Raw genomic sequence first — 12,537 nt, 5'->3', positions numbered from 1 at the left:
TTTATGAGGATAGTGACATAAACTGCACATACTGATGACGTATTTCCATCTCTTGCACGCTTATGGTAAATAACCTATTGGGAAAAAAATTAGTGAAAAAGCATTGTTTTCTGGTATATTTCCTACTCTCTGGAACTCATGATTGCTCTCCATCCTTAGGGACAATTAACTAGGTCTGACGTTGGAGCAATGGCTAAAGCTCGCTGTGATGACCTTCCTCCCAAGGAGCCTGGCTTTCTTCAGTCTAATTACTTTTGGCAACTGCGGTTATTGGGATTTGGCCTAGTGACTCATTGGAACCCATATTATCCCAAAGAGCCCCCTTAACTAGCAGGATTAAGTCTGTCAGGAAGCCCAGACTTCCACCCCACTTTTACATGGAACTTTCCCCAGTTTATGGCAAGATTTGAAAATCCTTCATGGACTAAAAAAGACTCATAAACACGATTTAATGGAGATAACTACCCAAAGAAGAGCACATTAGGAGTGAAGTAGAAATGATAAGTTCATGAATAAATGACCTACTGCAAAACAGAACCCATTAAGGTAGAGTTAAAACTGTGCTATTTATAGTCGTTTTAGTGATCACCAGTAGTCAATCTAAAGTGAGTCAGGAACTGTAGAAACTATAAAAGAAAAGGACATTTATTTCTCATTAGGTATTTCCTAACCATTAAGTTTTCCCTAAAAACAAGGAGGACTCTAGGGCACATTACCAGTCATCTGGTAAGACATAAAAACAGTTGTTTATTATTAAGTAGCTTTGAAAAAAAGTTTGAGTATGGCTGATACCCATCTTCTAAAACTGTCCTATTTATACTCCCTCCACACAATATAGCTCAGCAGCAAAGACACTCCCCCATGGTTTGTACCTCTCCTAGTAGCTGTGTTCTTATTCTATGAAGCCAGCATCTGTTACATTCACTAGTGTGTCCTATTGTGTGCATTTTGCTCTGTTCTTTTGACTGAGGTAATTCTCTATCAGACAGTCTTGTCTGTACCAATCAGTGCTACAAGTTTAATAATACTCTTGTTCAACAATACAGATCAATAGAGTATTGATCAACAGTATCAGAATACTTTATATTTTACACTACTATTTGTTCAAATGACATCTATCTCATTTGTAATCACACTCCACATACGTCTATTTTGTCTGTCTAGCCTTCCCAAAACTGGCATGGTTTTCAGTGGTTGCTTAGCTGCAATAGTCATTATTGAATTAAGGCTCTTACAATATTTCTCAGTCTTGGCTGCACGTTAGAATCACCAGAACTACTTTAAACAATATAGATATTCAGGTACCATCCCCAAAGATTGTGTTATTTGTTCAAGGATGGAGAAGATAGTTTTATTTGTTCAAGGGTGGAGTCTGGGCATTAGTATCTTTTTAAAGATCCCCAGGAAATTCTAATGTGACCTCAGGGTGGAAAATCATTGTACCAAGACCCATAAAGCAAGAATTCAGAGTGGAGGTTACTGTTAATGCTCATGGTAAAAGTAATATAAATAACAGACTTTACGAAGTGCCATAAAGATAACTTTTTCTGGATAACAATAGCCAGTAAAATATCTATTGTGGTTGTAAATTACATAGAAGGATTCTGATTTTTAACTGCAAAATTACAGACTTTTCCAACATTCTCATGCCTACATTAATCTTTTCTTGGTTACGCGCACCATAGATGGAAATAACAATCACAGAGTCTTTCATATAAACTGTGCAATCCTATTGCTTTTAATGAAAAAATCAGCAAACTTTTATGTTTAAAACTCATCAATAAGACAGGTTTAAGGAAAGAGAGGACAAAGGGTAAGGAAAAGAAAGCGATGTAGAGGAGGGTACTTGAATACCAGAAGCAACCTTTATAGTAAATGTTTGAAAAAAGACTTATGGTTTGTTAAATGAGGATAAAGAAAGAAGGAGGAAAGAAGAGAGAGTAAGAGAAAGAAAGAGTGGGTGGAATTTAGAAAATGCACCATGATTGCCTCAAGTACCAACCCTAATGTTAAGGTGGAGTGAAGAATCAAAGAAGGACCTTGGCTTTGGAGTCTAGCCTAGACTGGAATCTGAGGTCCACCTCAGTTCCTTGAGTGATCAACGAAAGTTGGACTATTGGCACATTCCTTACAGGTGGGTATGAAGATCAAATGAGATAATTTTTGCAAAAGCATCAAGCAAAGGGTCTGGCACTTACTGGTGATTATAACATGGGAGCTATTGAGTAATAACTATTATCATAATACTCACTTTAGTAAGTATACATGCATATTTAGATAAGATGTACATAAGTATAACAGTGGCTCTGAGAGCTAAAAAGCTGTGGTTTGCCATGTAGCACTTACACATACTTTGGCATATTATTTCTTGTTGGCAAAATGTGATTGATATTTGCTTTGCATATATGACAGCCTTTGTTGAGATGACAGTGTTCTTACCTTTGAAGTCTCTTTGTAGAACAGGGGAACAAAACAATGAGAAAGGACTGCTCTTTTTCTTACCAACTTATTGAGCATATGTTAAGAAAACAGTGTTCTAAAATAAGCAGCTCACAAATTCTGTTATTTTATATTGTGTGGTAGTGGTTTGTATTATGTGGTTATAAAATGGGGGCTGCTTTACCACTTACTCTCAGGAATGTGCTTTGTATTGGGGTATAATTATAAATATGCTTACCAGCTAGTTTTCTAAGGACAATTTTTGGGAGTGAATATAGCACATTGCGTTACTGCGTGTTCATTTTAGAAAGGTGTTTTAAGGTAACTAGATCTAATACCATGCCCATGCCAAGTGCAAAGAAGAGGACTAGGAGAATAAACTGCTTCTGATACAGAAGCCCTAAAAATAGGAGGAAAAAGGGGGAGAGCTTAGGGGGCTGACTGTTACTGAGGCTAGACAGTTACTCAGTGGGGATGTTGTAGAAGTGATCCCACACTGTGTGTAGATGGACTGGATTCTTTCAAGTTTTATCCCTTCCAGAGATTCTCTTATATTAAGAGAGCATACTTTGTAGAGAAATCTACTTAAAAGTAGAACGCTACAGTGATGTACAGATACTGCACCCAAATTCAATGGTTCAAAATTTTATTTTTATACCTTATATAAACTTGCCTTTCATTATCATAGTTTTTCAGGTCTCCTTATGATCTGTGGCAAAGTTCCACAGGTAAGAAGACTTCTAAGTGCAATTTTCAGCTGCAAGATTTGGCAACAACAACTACAGCTTATGATACCAGTGACCATCCTCTTATGTAACACAGAGAGTATTATAAAAACCATAAAAAACCACAGTTGAAAATGATATATTAAACTACTTAAAATAGACAAGGTACCTTAATGTAATTAATGTTATTTTGACATTACCAAGAAGAGTGAGTCTCAATGTCATCACAGCGCACATTTTTTACACCCCCGTATCAGTAGGAGAGCACACACTTTTGATAATAATAAACATCATTTTTATGTGAGTGACTCTAAAGTACTTGTGTTCAGCCCTAATACTCTAATCCCAGGTGTTTTGAGTTTTGAGTTCCTAAACGTCCTACTGGCTCCTCAAAAGAGAAACAGATTTCCAACAAGACCTGCTTCTCCTATTTTTCTTTTTGTTGATCGTCATCATTTTTCCATTCACCCAGACCTGAGTCCTTATACTCCAAAGTTTATTGCCAAATATGGGCCTCCATCTCTTTCCCTTTCATATACAATTAATTGCCAAGAACTACTGGTTTGATTAAAAGAAATTATCTGCTGTATATACTCTTTTGTGCAGTCATTCACTGTTGTAGCCTAGGGCCTTATTTTCTTAAACCTGGACTATTGTAAATCATCTCTTCCTCATAATTACAGGCCACCTCTGAAAGCCTGCCATGCTAGGGAAGCTCTGAAGTGACCCTTGAGTCAGTATTCTGATCCAGCTCCCTAACCCTGAGCCTAAGGACAAGATGGGGTAGACTGAGTATGCTGATTGTTGCTGTGACTATGGTTTTCAGACAATAAAAAATGTGAATTATGAGGTATATCATAATTAATTCATTATCCACATTGATCACTTACTCGCTAACTTTTATGTGATGAATTTACTTATAATCAATGAATGTTTATTTGTTTGTACTCAATCTTTATCTGTTAAATTTAGTTGAATAAGACAAGTTATTATTTAACTCCCTAGTTGTGACTTATATTCTCATACCAAAAGATTAAATGTTGAGGAGACCGTAGGGATCACTAGATCTAAGTTTTTGATCAACCTCCTCATTTTGCAGATGAAAAACTTTAGCTTGGTATAGTAAAAGGACTTTCTTGGGTTATTCAGGCATTAGCAGCAATGCTGGATCTGGAACCCAGGTCTTCAACTTCTGAGTCTACCTTCTCCCAACATACACTAAGGAGCCTTCTTTCTCAGGTCTCAGATTCTACCACAAACTTATGATACTTGCAATTAATTAAATTCTAAAGGTCAGATAAAACATTAATAAGGCGGTGTTTTGAAGAGTAGATTAGATGTTTGCATAAAACATAAGGACAGTTAAAAGCCATTAAATATTTATTTAATTGGACAATCATATTCTTTAGTACCAATGAATTTTCTCTAAAAAAATTTCAAGAAAAATTTTAGCTACAGCAGATAGCACCTAGGTCCCTTGCCGAGATGACAAATAAAGCAGAAATGCTCTTACCAGATAAGAGGCACCTGCAACCCTGTTTTTTAAAAATAAAATTTAAAAATTATTCAAACAGTTCAAATGTGAAAAGAATTCAGGTATTTTGCTTAAAAGATCCATGTTATTGAAACTTTAGAGCAGAAAATGGGATTCTTAGCAATCGATGACATTTAGATATTTAGCATTCTCAGCACCCCCACAGTCTTTGAGAATGGAACACCCCATTCTTTTCAGTATTGCTGGATGACTACTTTAATCAGAATGCCAGTAATATTCCTGAATGGAAAGATCTGATGGGCAGAATTGAAGAAACAGAAAAGATGGCTAGCATCTTTTACATATGTATATGCTGTACTTCATGTGTTTAGTTATGGTTGCAAAGCATTTCAAATTTACTAGGTTGTCAGATATTAAATTTTAAGATATTCAATCATGTGAAACCCTGAGAAAAATCTCTAATTAAGAAAGCAATCTACATTTGCCCTTAAAATCAAAGGCCAAGCAAAAAAAAAAAAACTGTGCAATTTATGATGCAACGTTTTTTCAAATTATTATTTTCAAAAAAAAAAAAATGCCAGCACAGAATGCACTGTTAGAAGAAATAGTCCTAACCAAGTCAAACACATAATTTCAACACACTGTCTTGCATGATCCTTACCGTGCTCTTAGAGCTGAATGATGTTTTCCTAATGGTAACCAAAGTTTTTTCTTACATTTCATGAAACACAATATCCACTCTGATGGCATTTCAAGAATTCACTACTTGGAAAATAATTTTTTTGGGGTGGGGATGGGATATGTGAATGAATAGTGAAGAAGTAGGAAGAGAGAGATCAAGATATGTCCAAAATGAAACATTGGGATGGAGACAAAGGGGAAAAGACAATTTGGCAAATCAGTATATCTAGAATAGTTTTATTTTTTCATAGCTCATTCTTATAGTTGCAGAGGTGTATTTTGGTCTTAACTCTACATAGGGCTCTGACAACTCTACATAGTACTCTGCCAACATTGCATAGGATTCAAAAGAATTATTACAACTAAAAAAAATTAACCATTGAACTAGAAAATATTTTAGACATTTAGTAGCAATCTGGAGATCTCTGTCCAGATTCAAATAATCTAAAATAATCAGATGTCTAATAAATTCATTTTGTAGCACTGCAGCAAGGGTTTCCCCATAATAACTGGAAAATAAAATTTTACTACACGTTGTAATTTCCATTCATTGCTTTCTGGGGACCTAATTTGTACAATATTAAATGCCAGGGAATTATTTAATGGAGAAATGACTTAGTAAAGCTTATCTATTTGCAAGTTCAAATTCTCTTCATATTTCATGTTTAAAGGAATATTGAAATAACATCATTAAATCAGTTTCATACTCATTCTTACATTCTCATTACTTGAGTAACTTGGGGCTAAAAAGAAGGTATTTTAAAATTACCATTTCTAACGTTCTTGTTAAAATCCTTCTATTAAAGTAATAAACAGAATTAAAATAGGGTCACCGTGGGATATTTTGAGAAACAACCCTGATAATGTAATGATGATTAAATTTGAGTTCACAAAGATGTTTTTCCTTGCATTTAGATGTTGCCACTACTGCATATGAATTTGCATTTGTCTTGATTTATACAGCTATTACACGACGTATCAAAGAATACACTTTCTTCAGCAAATTCTATTCGTGTCTGTATCTTTAAAACACTGTTACTCTCAAAAATAAGGCAGACTGGTGAGAAACGTAGACAAGTGTGAAAAATACATTGTAGTCAATATCCAAACCAAACTTTCATTTGAAATTAATATTACAAAATGTATAGTAGAATTAAAGATTTTTCTATTTTATCAGTTAACTTGATATTTTCCAGGATTCACAACATAATCACAAAGGGTGTGTCATAATTTCAAAGACTGGCTCAACATCTGAAACAATGTCATGAGCAATGACCAGTACATTCCAATAGTCTGTTTTTATTTTATTACCATGAAAATTATTTCCTTTGTATTCTTTCTCTCTTTCTTCAGACGTCTTTATGAAAGACTTGCGAAGTTTTATAGATTGTGCAATGAGTGCTTTTAAATTATTATGCATATAATGGCTTTTCAAAACTTGCATTTATCTAGAGTCTGAACAATTAAAACCCAGCTACTCGATGGCATCAAATAAAAAGGATGCTAAATGCCGTCTGATGTTTCTAACAATAACCTTCTGGCATAGAATAATCCTATAGTATCTCCTAGATAATCAAATAATATATTCCGTTTAGAAAACTTTACTATTAGGTATTTAATTCTTTGACATTGATCACCATTATATAAAATAATGAGTTCAAAAATTTCCAGTCAAGGAGAACAGTTTATTCTCTAAACCTATTGAATAAATGATGGCCTTGAGACCATCTAATTTATTACTTAATAAACCTGATATCTTCTCTATGACCAGAATATAGAATAAAGGTGCACATAACTGTGAGATTCATGGCAGGAGACAAGTTCCACTTGCTAGATATATGGCATTATGTAGGTTACTGAGCCTCTAGTTCTCAGGCCTTTTCTTTGTAAGATGGGAAGATAAGTACCTGCTTCTTCACTTCAGTGGCTATTTCAGGGCCCAAGCAACTAATCCACATGAAAATGTGAGGCCCCACTAAGATACTGTGGCTATCATTATGGCAAAAAAAAAGTGCTTCTTAATGTTATTAGCACACAATCTGGAATTCAAAGGTTGAGTCATTTTTAAGAGCTGTATACCAATTCAAATAGATAAAAATTTACTGTGTATTTATTCACCCATAACTAAATAGACATTTTAAAGTACAAGAGTCTTGTCTTAAAACATTGTTTCTTTTATAAGAAGAAACACTTGTTTGTAATAACTAGGATCACTAGTTTATATCAAAGTAGAGACAAATGGGATTACAGTTGTTTTAGGGAAACAGGAGAATACTGATATGGCTTTATTTGCTATTTCTGAGGATAATGCATGGTTCTTTGGACATGACAATATTTAACACTTCAAATGAATATTCTTGTTTACAAAAAAGTTTCCTACTAAAACAATCAAGAGATACCATTAAATTTTTTGTAAAACAGTTTTTAACACCTAATTTTCTACCTGTCATATCTTTATTGATGATTTTAAGCTTAGGAAATTGAAACTATATAACTACAGGCCAGAAGATTCCTTAAATATTCACTTAATTGTCTCTTGAAGAAACAATCAGGATAGCCAGCCTCTTTTGACAACACGTTTGACCACATGTTTTCATTTTAAAAACTTTTCCTAGTCCTTACTTGAGAAACAGGAACTGTGAATTGAATCTTTTTATTCGTTTTTTTCCCCCAGAGATTTCAAAACAAACGGTATATCTGAGTTTGTGCACATGCAGTTTGACCTTGAGTTTCTGGGCATTTAAAGAGGACCTCTCTAACCTCCACTCCTTCCTCCTTAAGTCATACTGCACCTGCCAAGAGTCTAGTCTGTCTCCTCCGAGGACGCAAGGGGTCGCCCCTCTACCAGGATTGCACCAGCAAACCAAGCCGCAAACGCAGACTCAAGTGCGAAGGAGCAAGAGCATCGCTGTGGGTGCTGTCTCCCAGTCCCACTCCCACAGAAAAATTGGAATTGCAACCCAGTTCCACCATTCCCTCTTTCATCCCCTCAACACAAACAGAGGTCGCCTTTGACTTGGCCTTGAGATGATTAAGGCAGGTCGAAAAGCAGTTTGCCTTTTGACTCCTCTCGGCCCAACCTAGAGGTGCATCATCCCACAGCTCCCTGTGGCAGCGCCCGGGGAAAGCTTCCTGCGCTGTGGTCCTCGCTGGGGGAGGTGGGCACAAAAGGACTACAAGCTTTCTTTCCTGTGTCTTCCTTCAGAATCAGGGGCCCCAAAACTGCAAAGCGAGACGCCTCTGACACTCAGTACCCTGTCCCTCTTTGACAACTGTGTGGCTCCCAGCCCGGGGGTCCTCGGTGGGGGTAAAGGAGAGAGCGTGCTCTGGAACGCCCAGTGGGCACGGGCTGGAAGAGCGGATGGAAAGCAGAGTGGGTTGCGCTCCAGCCCGGGCTCCCTATGCCCACTGACCCCGAGACTCAATTCCCCAGGCCAGACCCTGGGAGGAGAGGAGGCGGGGACCGCCAGGCGCGTGGACACCGCTGAACCCCAGGCCTCCCCTTCCGCGTCCGGGCCGGAATGAAAGAGTGGGTGGGGAGTTACCAGACTACACACCATTCGGAGGCCAAGAATAATAAATTGGATGCCCTGACATATTTAGTTTGGGCTCTCCTGCCCCCTGCTAGGCGATCCTAAAGGCGGTGAGGCCCGGCCAGGGCCCCTGTCGCTCTGGCCCTGCCACCTTTTTTAAAGGCAATTTTCAGGTGAATCAAACCTTGTCTGGCCGAGGCCAGCAATACAAAGGGAGCTTTCAGGGGACCCTCATGCCCAGGGGCAGGGCAGGGACAAACAGCGGCCGAGAAGCGATTACTAAATTTCCATCTCACACAAGCCGGTGTTGTGTCCTCCGCGCTGCCCCGACGTCTGCCCCGAAAGGCTTCCCGGGCGGGACGCTGGGAGAGGGATCCCCTTGGGAAACCAGGTGGGGCCGCTGGGCCTGGGCTGCACGCCGCGGAGGTGCGAGAGCCCAGAGCAGCAGCATCGCTTCCTGCCCCTCGCGAGCTCCAGGAGAGGTTTCCTCCTCCCTCTCTCCACCAGCGCCCCCAACCATAGAGCCAGGGTCGCCCCTGCTCTGAGATCTGCGAAAGTACTCCCCATGGGAACACAGACACTAGAGCAGCGAGGGCGCCAGGCTACCCTGGAGCGAGGAGAGGTGACACCTTCGCATCTGTCCCTTCATCTTGGGAAGATTCTACCTTTCAGACAGACCAACCCGGGGTGAGGCTGCCGTGGTGGTGTCCGCTTAATTCCAGCTAGGACACCGTCTTAAGAAGCCATCACAATCCAACCCTCCAAATAACAGCATTAAGGGCAGCGAGGAGGCGAATCTTTAGGGAGACCCCACTCTCTGTACTTGTGTGTCTCAGGGGACACACTTGAAAGGGCCAGAGATGGTACAGACGCTCACATGTGACAAGAGAGAACCTGGAAACTCCGCACCTCCGGCTCCCCACAGCTGGGGTTTTGCTGTCTTCAACCCTCGGGCGGGGGACGTCCGGCAGCTCTGCAAACGCGCAGACAACGCGAACCCCATCGCCTCGCGCGCCCTTTGGCTCCGCTGGTGCGTGTCGGGGATGCGGCCGCGCAGGCGCTCGCTCCCTGGCTTCCTGGCCGGGTAGCGGGCGTTCGGCTACCGGAGTCCAGCCTAAGGGCCCAGCCGAGGTCTCCCCGCGCGAGGCGGTTGCGCTAGGTGAGCGGGTACCGCGGCCGCGCCTCCCTTGGCATTTACTCAGCGGTCAGGGGCATCCTGCGTCTGGGCGTCCCAAGTGCCTTCGGCTGGGTGCCCCTGTCCGATCCTCAAAAGGAAAGCACAAATCCCGGGTGCGAGTCTAACCCAGGACCGAACTTTCCCGCGAACCTGAAGTTACCATGGGGCCGGAGACACCTTAGCGCCGCGTCCGCCCGCCCCTCGCACCGGCTAGGATGCTGCGGAAGGCAGGGGCGCCGAGAGGCAAGGGTGAAAGACGCCGTCCATACCCCCAAAGCCCGAACCTGCATCTCCTCTGCAAGGCGCAGGGCGGGAGGACCGCTGCAGTTGGGAGCCGGCTCCGGACAGGCAAAGCGACCCGACAGGTGAACGCGGCGGGAGGGAGCAAACGCGTAAAAAACCCTGCACTTACTTCTTCGCTGGCGCCTTCCCCGGGAGGCGTTTTGGCTGCCGATGTATTCCATAAAGTTCAAAATGATAAAAAGCCAAGAAATCAGTCGCAAGTGCATAGTAACCCAGTAATGCTTCCCTTCCTTTCTCCTCTTTCTTTTGATTGTTAATTATATTTAATGTTTTTAAAATATATGTAGGTGTTAGGCGTATATAGACAGTGTCCGAGCAGCGGGACTTCTCCTCTCACATCCGATAGGCGTGCTGTGATGGCAAGCGAAGCGGGGCGGGTGGACAGGGAAACCAACTATTGTACTTTCAAATTATCCAAGCACTGAACTGCGGCGGCTTCGCTGGGGTGGCTGGCATCGCCGCGAACCAGGGTTCCAGGAGCCGCCGGGGCGGCCGCAGGTAGCATGTTGTGCGGCAACTGCCGCAGGCGGGATCCGGGCGGGCGAGCGGCGGCGGCGGCGGCGGCAGCGGCGGCCCCTTGGGCTCAGAAGCTGCGGCGGCTGCGGCTGCAGCGGCTGGGGCCCCGGGAGCGCAGGGGAGCGGGCGCCGTCGGCACAGCGGCCATGGCCAAGGGGCGGCGGAGAGACCCCGAGCTGCTTCTGGCGTGCGCGAGCAGGAGACGCTCCAGTGTTGGGCTGGGCTCCCGGGAGCACCACATAGGGGAGGAGGAGGAGGGCAGGGAGGGGGGAGGGAGAGGAGGGCAGGGAGGGGGAGAGGAGGGGGGATGGCTGTGGGGGGCGGGGGGAGCTCGGGGGCGGGGAAGGAAACTGCTGGAGCAACAACCCTGAGCGACCTCAATAACTTTCAATTTCAAGAGGGAAAGAGGGAGCTGGAAAAGTACAGGCGTTGCGCTTTGGCAGAGGGACGGGAAGAGGCGCCTAAGGGGTCCCGGGTCTACAGCGCAGCATCTCTGGACACTGCAGTGACGGCGGGAGAACTCCAGCCAGAAGAATGGGGAAAGCAGTGCGTGCGAAGAGCCCCTCCAGAAGGGCAGTTCTGGCGGGGAGACTTGGGCGCACTGGGGCTGGCAGGCAGTGTTGAGGCCGAAGACCCCCCACCCATCCCAGTTCGGCTCCTCTCCGCGGCCTCAAGCTAGGCGCACCCGGCTGTCGGTGGCAGTGCGCCCCTGCGCCCTTGTGCCCCCGCGCCCCCACCCCATCCCCAGCGCCGGCGGGCAACTACCCTCTCCCCCTTGGCAGATCGCTGGAGAGTTTCTGGCTGCTGACTTGTTCCCGGCTTTCCTGACCTTCTCCTCTGTTGCCTTTCTCTTCTTTCTTTCTTTCTTTCTTTCTTTCTTTCTTTCTTTCTTTCTTTCTTTCTTTCTTTCTTTCTTTCTTTCTTTCTTTCTTTCTTTCTCTCTCTCTTCCTTCCTTCCTTCCTTCCTTCCTCTTTCTCTTTCTTTCTTTCCTTCCTTCCTTCCTTCTTTCTTTCTTTCCTTTCTTTCTTTCTTTTCGGCCGCAGTTGGTCGCCAGGCGGGTGGTGGGGAGGAAACTCTGTGGGTGCTGCCGGTCAGCTACTCTGAGGTTTACCTGCTCCGAGCGGGGAGGACCCAGAAGTGTGTGCGCTCAGGACCTTCCCGTTGGAAATGCAGCTGTGCTACGACTTTCTTCCAAACCAAGGCTTTTCTGTGGCTTTGGAAGATTCCTTTCCCGCTCAGGCAATTCCCTCTATAGTCAGCTCGCCCCCCTTGGAGCTTTCTCTCCCGCCCTCGGTCTCCCAGTGTTCTTGAGAGGATCTGTTGTACATTTTAATCTCGCATCTGGAAGACTGGGAATAAGATTTGGAAAGATTTTCCCAGTCTTGGGGAAGGAGGGGGAAGGTCCACTACTTTCTTATCTTCCCAGCCCAAGTGGAAGCCCAAGGCAGCAGAGAGTAAGATGCTCTGGCCCACCCAGGGATGGGAGAACAGAGGGCCGGCACCCCTGAGTGGGGCACACCCTGGCTGTCGTTAGTAAATGGTGAGCTTTCCACGTCTTTTCTCCGGTAGCACCAGCCGATGAACTTTTCAGTAATTACTGAAGAAGTATTTAGTCGAAAGTCACAAGCCTCAAGTGATTTTAACATAAGCCTGCCCTATGTATTATA

At 43.3% G+C, this 12,537-nt stretch overlaps 1 protein-coding gene across 3 annotated transcripts in view; it reads right to left on the bottom strand.

The window, feature by feature from the left end:
• Positions 1-12,076, bottom strand: part of RSPO3 (R-spondin 3) — a 79,352-nt gene extending 67,276 nt beyond the window's left edge. Inside the window, exon 1 of one of the 3 annotated variants that reach the window (XM_004044647.5) lies at positions 10,463-12,076. In XM_004044647.5, coding sequence (XP_004044695.1) covers positions 10,463-10,559 — 97 coding nt within the window. In that variant the 5' untranslated portion in view covers positions 10,560-12,076. Of the gene's footprint in view, positions 1-9,782; positions 10,023-10,462 lie in introns of those variants that run through there. The other 2 variants (XM_055391576.2, XM_063707839.1) reach the window with 2 other exon arrangements.
• Positions 12,077-12,537: the final 461 nt, after the last annotated feature.

Source organism: Gorilla gorilla, chromosome 5, assembly GCF_029281585.2.
Source record: "Gorilla gorilla gorilla isolate KB3781 chromosome 5, NHGRI_mGorGor1-v2.1_pri, whole genome shotgun sequence".
NCBI classification, from domain to species: domain Eukaryota; kingdom Metazoa; phylum Chordata; class Mammalia; order Primates; family Hominidae; genus Gorilla; species Gorilla gorilla.
Note: the sequence above shows the minus strand (reverse complement) of the source record. Positions and strands in the feature narration are given on the sequence as shown.